The sequence below is a fragment of the Equus asinus genome, chromosome 8 (genome assembly GCF_041296235.1).
Source record: "Equus asinus isolate D_3611 breed Donkey chromosome 8, EquAss-T2T_v2, whole genome shotgun sequence".
Classification (NCBI taxonomy): domain Eukaryota; kingdom Metazoa; phylum Chordata; class Mammalia; order Perissodactyla; family Equidae; genus Equus; species Equus asinus.
This window is the reverse complement of record NC_091797.1, coordinates 78,675,718-78,695,332: the sequence shown is the minus strand read 5'-3', so window position 1 is coordinate 78,695,332 and position 19,615 is coordinate 78,675,718. Positions and strand designations below refer to the sequence as shown.

At 40.5% G+C, this 19,615-nt stretch overlaps 1 protein-coding gene across 3 annotated transcripts in view; it reads left to right on the top strand.

The window, feature by feature from the left end:
- Window positions 1–5,680: 5,680 nt before the first annotated feature.
- The window catches only part of NAA25 (N-alpha-acetyltransferase 25, NatB auxiliary subunit), a 65,749-nt gene continuing 51,814 nt past the window's right edge, over window positions 5,681–19,615 (top strand). The window contains exons 1-4 of one of the 3 annotated variants that reach the window (XM_014858651.3): window positions 5,681–6,092; window positions 15,022–15,107; window positions 16,045–16,183; window positions 18,339–18,457. In XM_014858651.3, coding sequence (XP_014714137.1) covers window positions 6,035–6,092; window positions 15,022–15,107; window positions 16,045–16,183; window positions 18,339–18,457 — 402 coding nt within the window. In that variant the 5' untranslated portion in view covers window positions 5,681–6,034. Of the gene's footprint in view, window positions 6,093–6,996; window positions 7,049–15,021; window positions 15,108–16,044; window positions 16,184–18,338; window positions 18,458–19,615 lie in introns of those variants that run through there. The other 2 variants (XM_014858652.3, XM_070516067.1) reach the window with 2 other exon arrangements.

Below are 19,615 nucleotides of genomic sequence, written 5' to 3'. Positions count from 1 at the left end.
TGCAGTACCCGCCCTGTGTCGCCCAGCTATTCAGGCGCAAGGCACCCATGTGCCTCACTGCCCTTGAGCGAGAGGGTTTCTCACCAGAACAAATCTGCCACCAAATAGGACAGGAATGAAGGGTGGACGCCCTTGTCCTAAGTCAAGAAAATGGAAACCACAGTTAATGAGTTCCTACTCTATGCCAAGCATTTTCTCATCATGTCCTCTCTAATTGGTCCGAGTTCCGAATCGTACAGCAAGAAGGATGGCCTTTGGCTCCCTTAGGGGTCATTACATTTGTTACCTGAAATGTTTCAGGCCTGCCAATGGGTGTGGAAGCTGCCTCCCAGGGAACAGGTAAGGACAGGCCCGGAGTCAGGTCACCGCTTCAGCCTTAGGCTCTGAGGACAAGCGAGGAATGGGAAAAGAGAAAGCCTCGTTCACCCTACTTGGACGCCAAACGGGCTTGCAGGGTAGAGGGAAACATATGCCACCAAGAACAGTGACTCAAGGATCCAGAGGCCTCTGTTGGGTAGGTCCCTAGAGCTCTGGCCCTGCCAAGCTCAGGGAACAGAGTGCCAAGCCTGTCAGGGTCCCTCTGGAGCCGGGCCAACAAAGGTAACCTGAGAGCGTGGCTGAGTAATGGCGGTCCTGGCCTGAGTATCCCCCCTCGAAGGTGCTGTATCTTTCCATTCAGTGAAATTCTTGAAACACAGGTGACTTCCCAGCTCTTTCATTTTCGCCAAAGATGAACCCAGGTCTCCTCTTTCTTCTGTCCTTTCTGATCCCCACCTCAGCCAGGTCATACCTGGCCACATCATCTCAGAGTGATCCTGGGGGCAGCTTACCTGAAACTCCCGACCTTCATTCTTGCTGGTTAGCATGATTTCAGGAGATTGGAGTTTTCCTTGGGATAGAGTTGCCAGATTAGCAAATAAAAACACAAGATACCTAGTTAAGTTCAAATTTCAGATAAACAATGGATATTGTTTTAATATAAGCGTGTCCCAAATATTGTATTGCATTTTACCTGACAACTCTACCCTGGGAGTATTTCACTTTTTTTTGGTGAGGAAGATTGCTGCTGAGCTAACATCTGTGCCAATCTTCCTCTCTTTGCTTGAGGAAGATTATCCCTGAGCTAACATCTGTGCCAATCTTCCTCTATTTTGCATGTGGGATGCCACCACAGCATGGCTTGATGAGTGGTGTGTAAGTCTGCACCTGGGATCCACACCCGCAAAAATGCCTAAAAATGTGCATTTCTAATAAGTTCCCAAGTGATGCTGATGTTGCTGACTGGGAACCACACTTAGAGCACCACTGACCTAGAAAACCACTTCCCCCTAATGCCAGCTTCTCTCTCTGGGGTATTTTAAAGCCTCTGTAGTCTTAGGAATGATTTTCCCTGAGGATCACAGATTATATTTTCGTTAGAGGGTATAATAAGGATTATCTTCTCAATAAGAATTTCTCTGTGCACTTGCTCCTGGAAATTTCTCTTCTAGCTAGCCTCGAGACAGAGTTGGGATGAGAGTTTCTAAGGAATTTGTTTTCTTAAAAAATAGCCCCTCCAATTATTAAAAATGATGATTTAAAAATCTTTTATTTTGGCATAATATTACATTTACAGAAAATTTGAAAAGAGGGTAGAAGGTTTCCATGTATTCCTCACCCAGTTTCTCTTAGTGTTAACATCTTACATTACCATGGTACATGTGTCAAAATAAGAAACCAATATAAGGGGCAGGCCTGGTGGTGTAGCGGTTAAGTTTGTGCTCTCTGATTTGGTGGCCCAGGGTTCTTGGGTTTAGATCCTGGGCACAGACCTACACACAACTTATCAAGCCGTGCTGTGGCAGCATCCCACATACAAAACAGAGGAAGACTGGCACAGATGTTAGCTCAGTGACAATCTTCCTCAAGCAAAAAGAGGAAGATTGGCAACAGATGGTAGCTTAGGGCCAATCTTACTCACCAAAAAGAAAGAAAGAAAGAAAGAAACCAACATGAGCACATTACTATCAACTAAACTCTAGACTTTATTTGAATTTCAACCATTTTCTACTAATGCCCTTTTTCTGTCCCAGGATCCCAATCAGCATATCACGCTACATTTAGTTGTCACGTCTCCTTAGGCTTCTCTGGGTCTGTAACAGTTTCTTATTGTTTCACGACCTTGACAGTTTTGAAGAGTACCAGCCAGACATTTTGTAGAATGCCACTCAGTTTGGATTTGTTTAATGTTTTCCTATGATTTCTCTGGGTTTACAGGTTTTCCTGAAAAATACTATAGAAGTGAGGTTCCCTTCTCATCACCTCATATCAGGGTACACGATAGAGATAGAATCCTGGAGATAGAATCCAGGAAACTCATGTTTATCAAGTTGCTCAAAGGATTTTAACGTCCACTAATGTTGGAGAATCATTTGCTTGGACACTAAAAGGCCCAGAAAGGGAGAGGGACAGAACATCAGTAGAAGGGGTCAACCCCTGCTGGTCATATCAACGTGAATCTTCTGGATGGCAACAAGACTTTCAGTGGAGAACATGATGTAGCCTATACAGAAGGTGAAATATAATGATGTACAACTGAAATTTACACAATGTTATAAATCAATGTTACTTTAATAAGAAAAAAAGGTAAACAAACAAAACATGAATTTTCACTTGCAATATTGACATTGATGACTTAGTTAAGATAGTGTTTACTAGGTTTCTCAACTGGGAAGTTATTATTTTTCCCTTCCTATACTCAACGCTTTGGAAACTGGTCAAGAATTCCAGCCCACACTCAAGAGGGGAGGGGAAAGTTCAGCTTCATCTTCCCCCCTTGGAAGGGGAGAATATTTACACATATTGGTTGGAATTCTATACGGAAGATTTGTCTCTTCTCCTCCAGTTATGTGTTTATTCAATAATTTATTTTATGAACGTGGGCTCATGTTTATTTATACTTTAGATTATGATTCAGGATTACGTTATTTATTTTCTTGCTTAAGGCCTTCTAATTTTGGCCATTGGGAGCACTTTCAGTTTGACTCCTTATGTCGCTTTGACATGCCTCCCCAGTCCTTTTATTTTTTGAGTATTTTCTTACTTTCTGACAATACAAGATGCTCCAAGCTTACCTGGTAAATTCCCTTCCCCAGCCCTAGAAACAGTCATTTTTCTAAGGAGCTCTGTTTTCTATCACTGGAGAGGGTTTTGGAAACCAAAATCTGGGTGCTAGGTGTGCTAATTGCTGCTAAAATAAAAATTTTTAAATAAACAATTCAAATAATAAGGAAAAATTTTAAGGATTACGTAAACAGGCCCCTAAATTCAATCATTAAGAGATAAAGAAGCTTGGGCTGGCCCCATGGCATGGTGGTTAAGTTCAGCATGCTCTGCTTTGGTGGCCTGGGTTCATGGATTTGGATCCTGGGTGTAGACCTACCACACTCATCAGCCATGCTGTAGGAGTGACCCACACACAAAATAGAGGAAGACTGGCATAGATGTTAGTTTAGGGCGAATGTTCCTCAAGTAAAAAAAAAGAGAGAGAGAGAGAGAGATGAGGAAGCTTAACATTTGTAAATGTCCTTTCAGATCTCTTTCTGGATATATACGACATCTGTCTACACTAGCTAGAGAGCTATCTGTCCACATGATTTTTTCATGCTACACGTATTCTTCTATAACCTGCTTTATAAACTCACTATGTCATGGGCATCTTTCCATATCTATAAATGAAACTCTATTCATCAGTTTTTAACAGCTGCCTTTTTTCCATTTCATGGTATATCAATTTATTTCACCAGTCCCTATTTATGGACAGTTAGGACCTTAGGATTGTTAGGAAACAATTTCTATTTTATATTTTCCTACACTCTGCTGATTATCTCCTTGGAATAAAAAGGTTTTATTTTGGATCAAAAAGCTTGACATTGTTTATATTTTTTGCAAATATAAACTTTAAAACCTTCTTAAAATTAAAAATATAATAATGTTTATTATAAGCAAATCCAACAGTGCACATGCATACGAAGGAAAAAGAGAAAACGTCTGCCCTCCTAAGAGGTAACCACTGTGACACTTGGTGTATTTGCTAAGAGTGTGGATTTGGGAGTGGATTTGAGACCACCACAAATTTCACCATAGACTAGTGTGTGACCTTGGGCAAATGACCTAACATCTCTATGCTTCAAAATTCTCATTTTAAAATGAGGATCATAATGGTACCTATCCTACCAGTTTGTGAGAATGAAGCCAGTCCTTTTAGTAAAAGAACTTAGCACAGTTTCTGGCATACTATTTTTATTGTTACTATTATCATTATAGTTTTTTTCCTAGGTATGTGTATTTAAAATTTTAATAGCAATTGCTACCTTGCTCTTCTGGTTGATTCTAAAGACTTTTTGACCTGGATCCCTTAATTAGTATGTATATACATATATATATATATTTTTTTTTTTTTTGAGGAAGATTAGCCCTGAGCTAACATCTGCTGCCAATCCTCCTCTTTCTTGCTGAGGAAGACTAGCCCTGAGCTAACATCCATGCCCATCTTCCTCTGTGTTGGATGCCTGCCACAGCATGGGCTTGACAAGTGGTACGTATGTCCACACCTGGGATCCAAACCAGCGAACCCCGGGCTGCTGAAGCAGAACGTGCGAACTTGACCGCTATGCCACCAGCCAGCCCCCCTTAACTAGTATTTTTCAAAGAGTGGTCCTCTGATTGAATCAGAACCTTTGGAGATAGAATCCAGGAAACTCATGCTTATCAAGTTGCTCAAAGGATTTTAATGTGCACTAACGTTGGAGAATCATTTGCTTGGACACTAAAAGGCCCAGAAAGGGAGAGGGACAGAACATCAGTAGAAGGGGTCAACCGCTGCTGGTCAAGGCTGACACTGGGGAAATTGTACTGGGCTTCAAACAGTGTAGTAGAGGGGTTGACTCTGCTTCTGCACTCAAAAAGATCTGGATTTGAATCAGTGACTAGTGTGGTTTTATGTCACGACCTTGCTGAACCTGGCACACCTGTCTGGCTCCCTCCTTCTCCCACTTCAAGTCTTTAACAACCGTCACTTTTTCAGCTAGGCTTTCCCTGACCACACTATATACAGTTGCCTCTTTCCTTCACCCCCTAGTCCCCATTCTATTTTTCTCAGTATCATTTATCACCATGTAAAATACTGTGTTACTTATTTGTCTGTCTCCCCCGCTACAAGTAAAGCTCCATAAAAGCTTTGTCTATTTTATTTAGTGATAGATCCTCCATGCCTAATGTAGAGCTTGCCACACACTAGGCACTCAATAACTATGTGTTGTATAATAAACCCACGGGTAACCAAAAAAAAGGTGATATTATCTGCCCCTCTAGAGAGATACTAGGGCTGTAATGAGCATGAATGTGATAATGCAATTAAAGAGTTTGCAACACAGCGCCTAGGCACTTACTGACTGAATTGCTTTTTTCCTCCAGCTTTACTGAGGTATATAATTGACAAATAAGTTGATTGCATTACTATTAATCTAGGATGCTTCTTAGTTGGCTGAGCCCTGGGAGAGGGGTGAAGGGATCTCTAACTTCTCCGGCATATTTTTACTGTTGATCAGCCAGCCCCCTTTCCCCTGTCCCCTGGGTCATTCTCCCAGAGGAGTTTCCGGTTCCTCAACAATTAAACTAGGACAAGTCTAACTGGTCCTTCAGCACAGAGAATAAAGAGGATAAGCAAGAGCAGCCGACCTCTAACTTGGACCCAGAGTTTCTCCCCTCCTTTTCCTCATTCCCTAGTAGGTGACTCGGAAGGGATTTACAACAGCAACAGCGGCCTCTACCAGCTAGGTCGATTCCACCAGCAAAGGACAGGAAAATTTTCTATTGAAATGGCAATTGGGGGGCGGGGGTGGTGGGGAGAGTTGGTGTCCTTTTCCGCGCAGGCACATTCAGTCGCAACCCTGCGATTATCGCGATAGACGAGCGAGATCAGCGCTGGCCCTTTAACAGCCCCTTCCCGGGGGCCTGCCCCGCGCGTGCGCACTGCGGTTCTGCGCTTGTCATCATGGCGACGCGGGGCCATGTGCAGGACCCTAACGACAGGCGCCTCCGGCCCATTTACGGTGAGTGCCTGAGGCCAGCCTGGTTGCCGGCCGGACCCGCCGAGGGCTGCCGAGGCCGGGGCGAAGGCCCAGGAGAGGCGCTGAGGGGCCCGGAGCGGGGCTGGCGGGCACGGGGCAGGCCGCGCGGGCCTCTAGGCCGCAGCCACGGGCCTCGCGTAGGCGCCGGCCAGGCCTTCCTGAGCCCAGAAGCGGCAGCGCGCCGGTCGGGGCAGCGGCAGGTCGGCGGAGCTGGCCCAACAGGCAGGCCCGGTGAGGCACTTTCTCTCTCAGAGACCTGCGCTGCCCGAGTTGTTAGAGCCGTACCAAGGGAGACCCGACATCTCCCCGCGGTTGGAAGGAAGCTGGCTCTGGCATGAGAGTGGGACACCCTACTTGAAGGAAAATTCCCCCTAAAGACTTTTTCCTTATGCGAACGGGGCCTAGGGGGTTGTCAGACTAGCTGTGCTCGGTGCACATGGAGAAACAGAGGTCCAAGGGAAGGGGCTGACGCAAGGTCACCCAGATCGGGTCAGGAACAGGCCTGGATTCGAGGCTCCGGAGCTAGAGCTCTTTGGTGAAGAAACAGCTGCTCTGGGCACACGTGGGAGGCGGGGAGGGGGAGGGGGGTCTTGGGCCCAAAATAGCGGTGAAGAGACTGTGATAGCTCAGTCCGAGGGGCACACAGGCTGCTGCAGGGCTTTTCCTTCTTGCGGCTTCTCTGGTTTTCTCTGCAGCTTGCCTTCCGCGTGCTGAGTGGATCCTCCTCCATAACGTTTACTTCAACCCGCAGGCTTTAAGACCTGGATGTTATCCTGCTCCTCCGGTTGTGAAAAATAACAAATTTGAGTCAGGGAGAAACACCTTTTCAATAACAGAGAGGTTCTGTAATTGGACAGTGGTCCCTATTGCGTTTCCTTTCCTCTTAGGGAGTTGTATGGTCTTGGTCTATCTCAGTTAATGGCGAGCAAGGCTTCAAGGTCAGTGGATTTTGCAAAATTAGAGCTTGTGTCTATAGTGTGGATGTTGCTAATTAGAGGCTTCTCCGCATGGCTGAGATCATTTAACTTTGGGGGGGAGGGGTTAACTGTGTTTCTGGCACAATTGGTTATGCTTTTATTTTGCAGTTTGTATGATACTTTACTCTCGCATCTCGTTTGATTCTAGCAACAACCCTGTGAAGTGGGCAATAATAATAATAGCTAACGTATATAGACTGCTCATTATGTCAGTCACTGTCCCTGTCCTTTTATTTGGGTTATCTTATTTAATCCTCACACAGTCTCATGAGGTGGGTAGTTTTTTCCGGTCCCACCTATCTCCCTCCTCCCCCCCTTTTATTTTTCACAGATGAGGAAATTGGGGCTTTATTGATGTTGTGTAATCTGCCTAAGGTCACTCAGCTCACATTTGTTGGACCTAGGATCTGAACCCCCGCGGACTCTTCCAGGCTCACCCTCTTAACCACAGTGCTAGAAACCCCCTCACTTTGAGCTGAAGACACTGACTTGCCAAAGGTCACACAGTTGGTGAGTGACGGAGATAGGACTTTCCGTTTCTCCAGGGCTGCATATTCTCATGCCCTCCAGTGTATATTTTCAGAGGGCAGGATGAACTATACAAGGGTGATTGAGAATAGCAACTGAAACCAGGGTTCACAATTTGTAGCTCATTACAGCTCTGTGCAGCAGCTGCCTACAGACTTTTTTTTCTTTTTTAACTAAAAAGATTTAATACTTTTAAGAATAATTGGATTTCTAAAATTATTCTTGAGGACCAAAGAAAATGCCTTTGGTGTCCCATATGTCATTTAGAATTCATAGTGTTTTGAACTATCCAATAAGAAAAACCTTGTCCATTTCTCATTGCTGAACATCAGGATATATTAACCAGAAGTGACATGTCACGTTCTCAACACTGAAGGTAGAGTTACGTAGTTTTTGTTATAGTTACATGAGAAAAAGATTAGAAGAGGCTTTCTTTAGGAGTTCCAAGGCAATTAATATAAACTGGCAGGAATAGAAGAAAGGGTTCAGACTGTCCTTGACTTCAGCACTTTGACCTCCAGACTTTGGGACAACCCCTGCTTTTGTGTTTAAATACGTTAGTACTCCTAAACCACTATTGTTCCTTGAATTCAGACATTCATTAGCTGACAAATGAACAGGCTCATGCATGGTGGTACTTGCCCACCAGCCAAAAGTTCAACAACTGTCAGCATTAATTGAGTGCTTATTTGTGTGCTAACTGTCCTGTTTGGTAGGAGGCTTATTGTGAGCCTAGCGGTAAACTGAAGGCCAGAGATAAACTTGTTCAGAGTTGTGGCTAGTAAATTGGAGAGCTGGGATTTGAACACAGGCGTTCTCACTGGAAAGCCCAGCCCTTCACTGAATTGAGATTCAGCAGCATGACTATCTTTGTACAGCATTATTTGTACTGCCCAGGTTTTACGATTTTACAACTGTGGGAAACCTTGCCTGTGAGCTCAGCTCTTGCTGAATATTGTTGAGGGTAGAAGTGGACAGGGCTATAAGGGTGATTAGTTGTGAAATTGTGGTGGGTCGAAATTCTATTTTTGGTGTCTAGGTTTGGAGTAGCTTGTCTGTGCAGAAATTTGGTTAGTTGAACATCTTCAGAACGTGTCACATTACTCACAAATTGGTAAACTTGGGTATTGCAGTTTTGGTTTTTCAAAACCACCCTTGACCTTAATGGAACACCCGCTTTGTTGTTTATTCTCCTTTTCTAAAATTATTCTCTTGTGTCGTGTGGTTCTCAGCAGATTTTGTGCTCTCATGTGACTTGGTGAGCCTCAGTGCTTTCTTTTACCATTATTATTAATTTAAAAATGTTTTTAGTGGTTGGGGGAAGGGAGGTGGAAGTGATGGTCACTTGGCACAACCTGTTTTATTCTGTTCTGAAATTAAGGACATTTAAAAATCTCTGACTTAAGAGGCCAGCCCGGTGGCATATGGTTAAATTCGTACACTCTGCTTCAGTGGCCTGGGGTTCCATGGTTTGGATCCTGGGCGTGGACCTATGCACCACTTATGAAGCCATGCTGTGGCAGGAATCCCACATATAAAGTAGAGGAAGATGGATACAGGTGCTAGTTCAGGGCCAATAGTCCTTAAAAAGAAAAAGCTCTAACTTAGACTTTTAAATTCTAAAAACATTTTAAACTTAAAAGAAAGATGTCAGTACACAGAAAATTCCTGGAAGAATGCATAGAGTAGAGGGTAGTGGGAGTATAGGATTCAGAAACTTAATGTTATACCTCTATGAACTGTTTGAGTTTTTTTTTTTTACCACGACGTGTATTATTTTTGTTATTTAAAAAATTAGTTAAAAAGATTTTGAAAAATCTAATTTAATAACGGGAAGCTGTCACAAATAATTGGTTCTTTGAACTTCCCGTTGTGGTCACTGTATGTATGTATCTCTCATTTATCTGATAGACTCCTCAGTTTCTGGAAGATTGTCTTTTTTCCCCCTCCCTGTACAGTTTGCTCATTTATGTATTCCTTTCTTCATTCAGCTTATTTGTTGAGGGTCTAAAATGTGCTAAGCACAGTGAAGATGCAGGGAAGGAGTGTGTACCAAACAGCACAGACGTGGTTTCTGCTTTCGAGGGGTCTCAACAGACTTTTTAGATGATAGTACACATAATCGTTATATTTGTGTTAAGGGTTTTGAAGGAAAAGTACAGGTTGCCATGAGAGCATACAATACCGGCATCTTGGCTGTTGGGGACAAGTCAAGAAAAGATTCCCTGAGGAAGTTACATTTTACTTTGGACGTGAAAGAAGAGCGGAGGTTAGTCAGGTGATGAGATGGGGAGAGGGTGATGGAGAAAGAGTGTGTGTAAAAAGGTCCTGAGAAAAGGGTTGTGATTGGAATGTAGAGATGAGTGACAAGAGGCTACTAAGGTAGATGGACTCAGAGGTTTGTAAGCCATTTTAAGGATTTTGAAATTGTTTTAAAGACAGTGGGAAGCACTGGTGAGATTTAACCAGGGAAGTAGGGTGATCAGGCTTTCATTTTAAAAAGATAACTCTGAATACTGTAGGGGAAATAGTTTACAGGGGGGGAAATGTAGGATGTGAGGCAATCAGTTAGGAGGCATTATTCATTTTTAAATTCAACCCCCCCCCCCCCCCCAGGCACATGTAGGTATTTAACAAAGCCTTGTTGATTGAAAGAATGTGTCACCTCCAATTTGTATTCTTGGTAAAAGTGAGGCTTCTATTCTCAGACATTTAGGATTTTTAAGCAGAGGGCGTTGTAATTTAAAGATGGAGCTGTGTTGTATTCAGTCATCTTCTAAGTTGGAGCACGATCTTAGTAGTCTCTTGAAGCTGTCGTGGGGAGTGCAAACAGTGCAGGTTGTCATTTCAGCTGCTCTGGAGGTTTTCATGGCAGCTGCACGGACACACACTTAAAGGCTTTCTTTTTTATTTGCAAGACCAATCTCTTCCTACTGGCAGTATCCCTACGTATGGTTGGACAGATTAACCCCAGGGCCTCTTCTGTAGGGGAAGTAGACAGTAGGCCTGCATGTTTCAGGGTCTACTGCACAGAAGAGGAGCTTCTGTTGGAACTGTTGCCTGGGAGGGTGGCTTGCTCATTCATTCAACAAATTTTGATAGTCTCTTGCCAGTGATTTAACCCAATGTTTCCCAAATTTCTATCATTTTTTTACCCAATATGATGATTTTAGCTGTGTTATATTATTATCTGTACTATTATTTAATATTTTTCTTTAAGTTGACTTTTAAACTTAAATTTATTTAAAAATAATCTGTATCATTACTATTAATGGAAAATCTGTCACTTGTTCTCAGAAAAGAAAACCATAAAAATAAGTACAATGAAAACAGAACAATATTATTAAAGGCTTAGCTAGATTCTAATACTTGTGAAACTCTGAGTCTGAGACCTGTTCCTTCCCTTGTTTTGTCTTCCTCCCATAGCCCCCCAGTTCATGGTTGCATATTCTAGTTGTAAATTCCTTCCCTTTTAAAAAAAGATATTAGCAAGTATTAAAGAAGTGACAGGCTAACACGAAACTGAGACTGTCTGCTTAATATAAAGGAAATTTTAGAAAAGAGGGCAACTTTCTCACTGTGATTGTTATCTAGTGCTGTCTGCAAGGACCACCAAAAATATTTCAGTTGGAGTGGTACCCATGCTTTGAAAAACATAGCTTTAACTGATGCGCTATCATATTCTTTCCTCTGTCACATTTGTGGATGACTGATTTTGGCTTATTGATGTTATTAAGGGAAAAACACCAATTCTCATGGTCCAACCACAATTACCCTTGAGTGAGTTTTAAAAAGGCTTACTAAAAGGACAGACTTAGGATATTGTTTTTATTGGCCTGTTTTCTCCAAGGACTACATAATTTATATTACAGAGTCAGTAATGTAAAATGAAAATAAACTTTTCCCAAAAAACTCAGCATCCGATTAATCAGTAGTCACCTAGGCATCCAGGAAATGGGAGCCTGACAGCAGACTGAATGTGGTGGTGTGTCTTAGTTAAAACGCTCGAGTGCAAGGAACACAAACCCACTGGTACTAGCTCAAGTAAAGGGGGGTTGCTCTAAACTCTTGTGAGCCTAGGGCAGGACTGCAGTGTTCCAGGGCCTCATGGAAACTGGAAAGCTGTCAGGATGTGCAGCTTCTTTCTCAGATGCTCATCTCTGCTTTTATCTGTGGTGTCTATTCTTTTCTCTGCTTGGTTCTTCAGACTGGTTTTTTCTGCTCACTCACCTGTTTACCCAGGGCCTAACATGTTGGTTTCGTGGCCACATCAAGCTGTAACTAGAGGAGAGAGGTCGTTAGCTTCTCCCCACAGAAGCTTAATCAGCACTGACCCTCCCCCAATTTTTCCATGATTGACACTTTTCATTCTTTTATAAAGGTTATATGAATGAAGAGTCAAGAGAGAATGCTTTTCTTCACTCCCCATAACCAACTTGTACCCCCTAAGGCTCCTTTAAAATGGAAATTCTGCAACTGCCACTGGTAACCTCAAGACTCGAAATACTTATTACTTTCCAGATGAGGTTCTTCATAGCTTTCTGACTATGGCTTTCAGTGTTGCAGTTACAGGTTACCAGGAAGAAACCTGATTTACCCAGCTTGGGTCAAATATCCACCCCACTGAGCTGCAGTTACACGGTCTAGACATGGTCATCTAGTCCTGCCCCTTCATCAGAGGCAGTGGAAACCATTCCCAAAGAGGGCATAGGCGGGTAGGCACAGTATATCGGAGCCTTGTTAACTACAGAGGGAAAAGTTAAATATCTTTATAGTCCTGAGCTCTGGTCTGATCCATTTATGGGCGGGTCCTCAGAGCTGAAGTCTCATCAAAGATGTCTACTCTTTTAGAAAACTTCAAGATATGTTCTCTGAACCTGAAATCTTGCAAGACTGAGTCAGAAGTAATTTAGAACTGACTCAAATGAGATCAGCATCAAGTTATTAGGAAGAGAAGGTGTCATTTATTGAGCTGAAATATCTCTATCAGATATTACAGAGATAATATATCTGTAAGGACAAATGATGGCCTGTCAGCTGAGCTAAGAATTTAAGAAAACTGGTATTAGATATTTGGATATTCAGGCGAAGATTGTATGCTTTTAAAGTTCTGTGATTCTCCAGTCTTTCTACCTGAGTGTTAAGTATTTGATCTTCCTTTCTAGATTGTGATTCCCTCCAGAATAGGCTCTTTTTTCACCTTCCCACCTAGATTGTGATTCCCTCCAGAGTAAGCCTTCTTAATCGTTTTACCTAGCATTATTGGTATCATCAAAATTAAGTGGATTGAAGACAGTGAAGAGATGAAACTCTGTTCATGTGGCTCTTTGTTAAAAGTTTTAATAAAGTATCCATTGGAGAAAAATCAAAACCATTAGTTAAAATGATAGTTTATTTCTGTTGTTTGGAACACTCTGGGCTACCAGGGCCATAGATTATTTTGGGTCATCTGTGCCTTGTTTGTTCCTATGCTGATTTGGGACCTTGATGAGCAAAGATGGACCAGTAGTGGTAGTAGATTGTAAACCAGCCTGTGTTCAGTCATCTTTCTATATTTAGAATTGACAGCACCACCCTTTTCCCATTCAATAACACTTCTCATTTTCCTTCTCTAGAATTAAATCTTTGCTTTTATTGGAGATATATATATATATGTATATTTTATTAATAGACTTTATTTTTTAGAGCAGTTTTAGGCTTATAGAAAAATGAGTGGAAAGTACAGAGTTCCTGTATATCCCACCTCCCCCCTCCCCCCCCCAGTTTCCCCTACTATTAACATCTTGCATTAGTGTAGTACATTTGTTCCAATTGCTGAACCAATATGATATGTTAGTATTAACTATAGTCCATAGTTTACTAGTTTACATTAGCTTTCATTCTTTGTGTTGTACATTCTGTGGGTTTTGACACGTGTATGGTGACATGTATCCATCATCAGAGCATCATACAGAATAGTTTCACTGCCTTAAAAATAAGCTGTGCTCCACCTATTTATCTCTCCCCCCAGCCCCTGGCAACCACTGATTATTCTACTGTCTGTATAATTTTCGCCTTTTCCAGAATGTCATATAGTTGGCATCATACAGCATGTGGTCTTATCAGATTGGCTTCTTTCACTTAGCAATATGCATTTAAGGTTCCTCCATGTTTTTTTGTGGCTTGTTAGCTTATTTCTTTTTAATACTAAATAATAGTCCCTTGTCTGGATGTACCATGGTTTATTTATCCTTTAACCTACCGAAGTACATCTTGATTTCTTCCAAGTTTTGGCAATTATGAATAAAGCTGCTATAAATATTTGTGTGCAGGTTTTTATGTGGAGGTAAGTTTTTAGATCATTTGGGTAGATACCAAGGAGCTCGGGCTGGGTTGTAAGAGTATGTTTAGTTTTTTAGAAGCTGCCAAACTGTCTTCCATGGTTGCTGTACTATTTTGCATTTCCACCGCAATGAATGATGGTTGCTGTTGCTCCATGACCTCACTAGCACTTGGTCTGTAGATTATTTTGAGTCGTCTATACCTCTTCTGTCCCTGTGCTGATTTGGGACCTTGCTGAGCAAAGAGGGACCTGGTAGTAGTAGTAGGTTGTGGACTGCTTGTGTTTTGTAATCTTTCTATATTTAGAATTGACAGTTACCACCATTTTCCATTTAAAACATGTCTCATTTTCTTTTAGATCTTCTCATCTGTAAATGAATCTTTGTTTTTGTTAGACTTTTGAATAATAATTGATTGCTTTTTTTCCTTAACACAATTTTATAGCAGGTTTCCATATTCCTTAAGGTTTGGAATGGATAAATAGCTTAGGGAACCTAGAAGTCAGTTGTTCTTCCAAGTCAGTGCTGGTTTCTGTTTTAGACAGAATGTTTGAAAGGGCTGGTTTCCCTACATTCTTGCCCACTCCTGATATGGGACTTCATTCTCCCCCTCTGCTCCCTTATTATGGGTAAAACCTTATTTCCTTCTTTGGCAAATTATACTTAACTCTTTGGCAAAGTAAGTACTCATTAAACATATTTTATTGAAGGAATATGGTCCATCTGGTAGATTTGAAGCTTGAATATTAGGAAGGGTTCTTTTTTAACAAAAATTTTTAAACTTTTGGATGACTAAACCCATTTATTTCCCATAAGTAAAAATACTGTCATCTGTCGAAATATGTTTAGTGTTGACTCTTCATTAAAAGCTGATATAACCAGATTATATTGCTTTTGAATGAGAGATGACTATAGGAATGTAAGATTATATTCTGGGCCATCCTAATCATTTGGAGTTAAAATCAGCTCCATGATGTTTTTAGTACTGAGTTAAGATACTTTCTGAGACAGCTAATACCAGCCTGTGCATTTTTTGTATTTGTTGTTGAAGGAAAATACTAACTATCGTAATTTCTGTTTTCCTAGATTATCTTGATAATGGTAATAATAAAATGGCAATTCAGCAAGCAGATAAATTGTTGAAGAAACATAAGGATCTTCATTGTGCTAAGGTAAATTCATTTGCCCTTGAGTTGCTTATAGTTGGTCAGTTATATACTGTAACCTTTACTTTAAAGGGAAAAGATGTTTAATTAGTCTTTTTAGTGACTACCTGTGGTTTTTCAGAGTATTTTTTAGGCCATTTATTTTCCTGCTCACTTAAATGCCATAAATAGTATTTAATTAAAAGCTAGCTACTTATTTCTTTGGACATAACTTATTTAATTATTTTATTTTCACAGCGTCCTTTTAAGCAATGTTGTGTGTTCTTTTTTTTTCCCCCTCCATGAGGAAGATTGGCCCTGAGCTAACATCTGTTGCCAGTCTTCCTCTTTTTTTTGTTTTTCCTCCCTAAAGCCCCAGTACATAGTTGTATATCCTAGTTGTAGGTCATTCTAGCTCTTCTATGTGGGATGCCACCACAGCATGGTATGGCTTGATGAGCAGTGTGTACGTCCATGCCCAGGATCTGAATCCTGGGCTGCCAAAGCAGAGCACATGAACCATGGGGCCGGCCCCTTTGTTGTGCATTCCTTTTTTTTTTTTAAAGATTTTATTTTTCCTTTTTCTCCCCAAAGTCTCCCAGTACATAGTTGTATATTTTTAGTTGTGGGTCCTTCTAGTTGTGGCATGTGGGACGCCACCTCAGCATGGCCTGATGAGCAGTGCCATGTCTGCGCCCAGGATCCGAACTGGCAGAACCCTGGGCCGACAAAGTGGAGCGTGCGAACTTAACCACTCGGCCACAGGGCTGGCCCCATGTTGTGCATTCTTAATATGACTGAAGTAGGAAAGAATCTTGATTTGCTGATATTTTCAGTAAAATAGTTTAGTTGATAGCAACCTAGGCATACATTGCAACTTATCTTGTCCTTTCGAATTGGCTTTCTTTGGCCCATGTTTCCTTTTCTGTCCTTTTATAACTGACTTATCTTTCCTTCCTATCAGGTTTTAAAGGCAATTGGTTTACAGAGAACTGGAAAGCAAGAGGAAGCCTTCACCTTGGCGCAGGAGGTGGCAGCCCTGGAACCCACAGATGACAACTCACTGCAGGCACTGACTATTCTTTACCGGGAGATGCATCGACGTGCGTTTCTTTGTTTTCATTGTTTTTAAACCTCAGCTTAAGTTTTTGGATATTTCTGACTGAGTTTTCTATTTGTGTGATTTACTTATCAGTCATGATCTGGGTAGGTGGCAACAGGTAAAATAATGCATTAAGCGTGCTTTGTCAGGACTGTAGGCAGAAAGATATTTTACATGTATTAGGGTCCTTGAATTGGAATAAGGCTTTGAGTTTCATTTGTGACATTTGATTTGCTAAATGGAAGAGTTACCCTTTTTTTCACTTTTAATATGGAAAATTTCAAACAAAGACAAAAACAGAGAATAACACGATAAATCCCATTGTACCCATTACCCACATTCATCAATTCTTGACACATGGCCAATTTTGTCTATATCTGTCCTGCCAGATTATTTCTAAGCATATCCTAGGTAGTCTACCATTTCATCTGTAAATAATGTTTTTCAATGTTGATTTTTAAAATATTTTAATATGAAATAATACATATCTTTCATAATATATATTATAGAATAATATATAGAATATATCATAATATATAGAATGTAATATAGAATATATAGAATAACATATATTATGAAACACACTAGAAAATTTGATGTGGAATAGTAAACATTCAGGAACCTACCACCCAACTTAAGAAATAGAGCATTATCAATACTAAAAAAGCTTCCTGTGTCTTCCTCATCAATGTCATTTCCCCTTTTACTCCTAAGAGGTACTTGCTATCCTGAATATTTTTTATTCTCTTGCTTTTACTTAAGTCTTTATCGCATTTGTTTTTGTAATACATTGTTAGTTTTGCTTGATTTTGAATTAATATAAATAGGATCAAAGTGTATGTGTTCTGTGATTTCATTTTTCATCTGCTATCCAAGTGGTTGTAGTTAATTCATTTTTATTGCCAAAAAATATTTCGTTATAAGATGCTTATTTTGAATTCTTTGTCAGGTTATTCATAGATCTTCATTTCTTTAAGGTCAATTTCTGAAGATTTAGTTTATTTTATTGGGCCGTATTTCCCTGTTTCTTCTTGTGCCTTGTTACTTTTGCTGTGTCCTTTGCATTTGATAAAACACTCACCTCAAAAAAAAAAATTTCGTTGAGTAGAGATACTGGATCCTAGGGCATGTGTGTGTTCAGCTTAAAGATAAAGAAAGATAATGTCAACTTGTTTTCTAAATTTCCTCTCCCACTAACAGTGTTTAAGAGTTCTGATAGCTCTCCATCCTTGTCATTAATATTCTTAGGCTTTAAAATTTTTGCCATCAAACCATCACATTGTATACCTTAAAATATACAATTTTTGTCGATTATTCTTCAGTAAGACTGGAAAAAGTAAAATTTTTGCCAACCTAATGGGCAGAAAAATGTTATTTTATAGTTTAATTTTGATTTTCATTCTTATAAAAGGTAAAACTTGAGTTGAGGTATTATTTCTGATTATTTAGAGATTATGTTGATTTATGGATTCTCTCCCAGTGTTTTAAAAAAGTCATTTATCTATCCCACAAGTATTGGTTGAATGTTTTTCTATGATAAATATTGTATCAGAGTCAAAGATGAAGGTTGCTCTTTCTGCCCTCATGTTACTCATAGGGAAATAGAGCAAAAGATAGTACATTGCAGTATGTATTAATAAATGCAATGAGAGAATTATTTAAAAGATCTAAAACTGGCAGAGGCAAGCAGTGCTCAAACTGGGGTGGAGGAGCAGAGATGGTGTTCAGGGAAGGATTACGTTTGAACAGGGTGTTGGATGATGATCCCTGGGTAGAACAGAGACAGTCCAGGCAGAGGCAGCAATGTAAAGGCCTGGAGGTATGATACAGCACAGGAAATCCAGTGGAAGTACAAGTAGTTTGATCTGGCTAGAGCGTAACGTGCTGGGGGAAAGAGTTAGGAAGGAGACAGAGAGGCTAGATCCTGGAGGATCTTGTGTGTTGTAAATGTGGTGGGGAGGCTTGAGCTATTCCGTGCTTCATCGAGTAACACCTAACCGTGAGAAGAGTCATGATCAGATGAGGCAAAGCAAATAATTTCTTCTTCCTTAATGAAAGGAGGCATCTGTTCCTTCAAATGGGAAAAAAATTAAATGCTGTTAAGGTTTAAGTTATACTTCAGTAATTAAAGAAAATCCTATTTCTCTTTCTCTTAGCGGAGTTAGTTACAAAACTTTACGAGGCAGCTGTGAAGAAAGTTCCCAATAGTGAGGAGTATCACTCTCACCTCTTCATGGCCTATGCCAGAGTGGGCGAATACAAGAAAATGCAACAGGTAACTTGATCCCCAAAGCTCCTCGATGGTGGCATTTGCTATTAGAGGTAAAAGTCTTTTTTTTTTTTCTTTCTTGCTGAGGAAGATTCACCCTGAGCCAACATTCTTGCCAGTCTTCCTCTAAGTTTTTAGTATGTGGACCGGCAGCAAAGCATGGCCACTAAGAGAGTGGTGTAGGTCCACGCCTGGGAACTGAACCTGGGCCCCTGAAGTGGAACGTGCTAAACTCAACCAATAGGCCACCAGGGCTGGCCCTAAAAGTCTTTTTAATGTGATTTAACTGTAGTGGTGTATTGGCATGCGTGTGTGTGTCTGCATATGTGTGTAGAACTCAATCTATATATTTGTCTGTGGAGATCACCCAGTTATTGTTCTTGTGTGTTTTAAAAATGAACTATTATTCAAGTTCTTTAAATGTTTTATTTTGGGAAATTTGATTGTTCTTTTGTGGCTGATGGTATGTTTTGTTTGGTTCTGGTAAGTCGGCTTCAAATTGTCCTACTACATCAGATTGCTGTTTATATTTTCAGAAAATGGACAAAAATCCCAGGGCAAAGAATAAGCAGACTATATAGAAGGGTTAATTTTAAAGTTTACATCTAATTTGTAGATTTAACTGTTTATAGCCTGCTGAGATTTTTAAATCCAGCAAGGGAGAAATCCCTGTTACTTGGGATACTTGTCTTTTTTGCCAGAGGCGGCTCGTTTGCCAGTTAGCATGTTTCAGGTGTTGCTTGTATGTGTGTAGAAGGAGCCTCTTGGACACGTTTGGACTAGCAGGTGGGTAAAGCTGACATCCTAGAGAAATGAAATCTGCACTGGTAAGCCCATAAGGGTTGGTGATGTCAGGCTAGTATTTTTTTAGAAATGCTTTGTGGGTATATAACGTCTTCTGAAGGGAGAGCTTTCTTACGTCTTATTCTTTACTTAAAATATCAGACTATAACAACAGGTAAATAAGGAGAGTGGAAGATACTATATTAATGTAAATCCTTTCTCCTTAAAATCAATCTTTGTATTTGCTTATTCAAGCTTTTTAATTGGAAGAATTTTTTTGGCCCAAATATAATTCTTTGAAGAAATTTTATCATTATTTTATTTACTGATGGAGTATATTCTCAGGAAAATTCAGAGGTTATAATTTTTCTTTTAATGTAA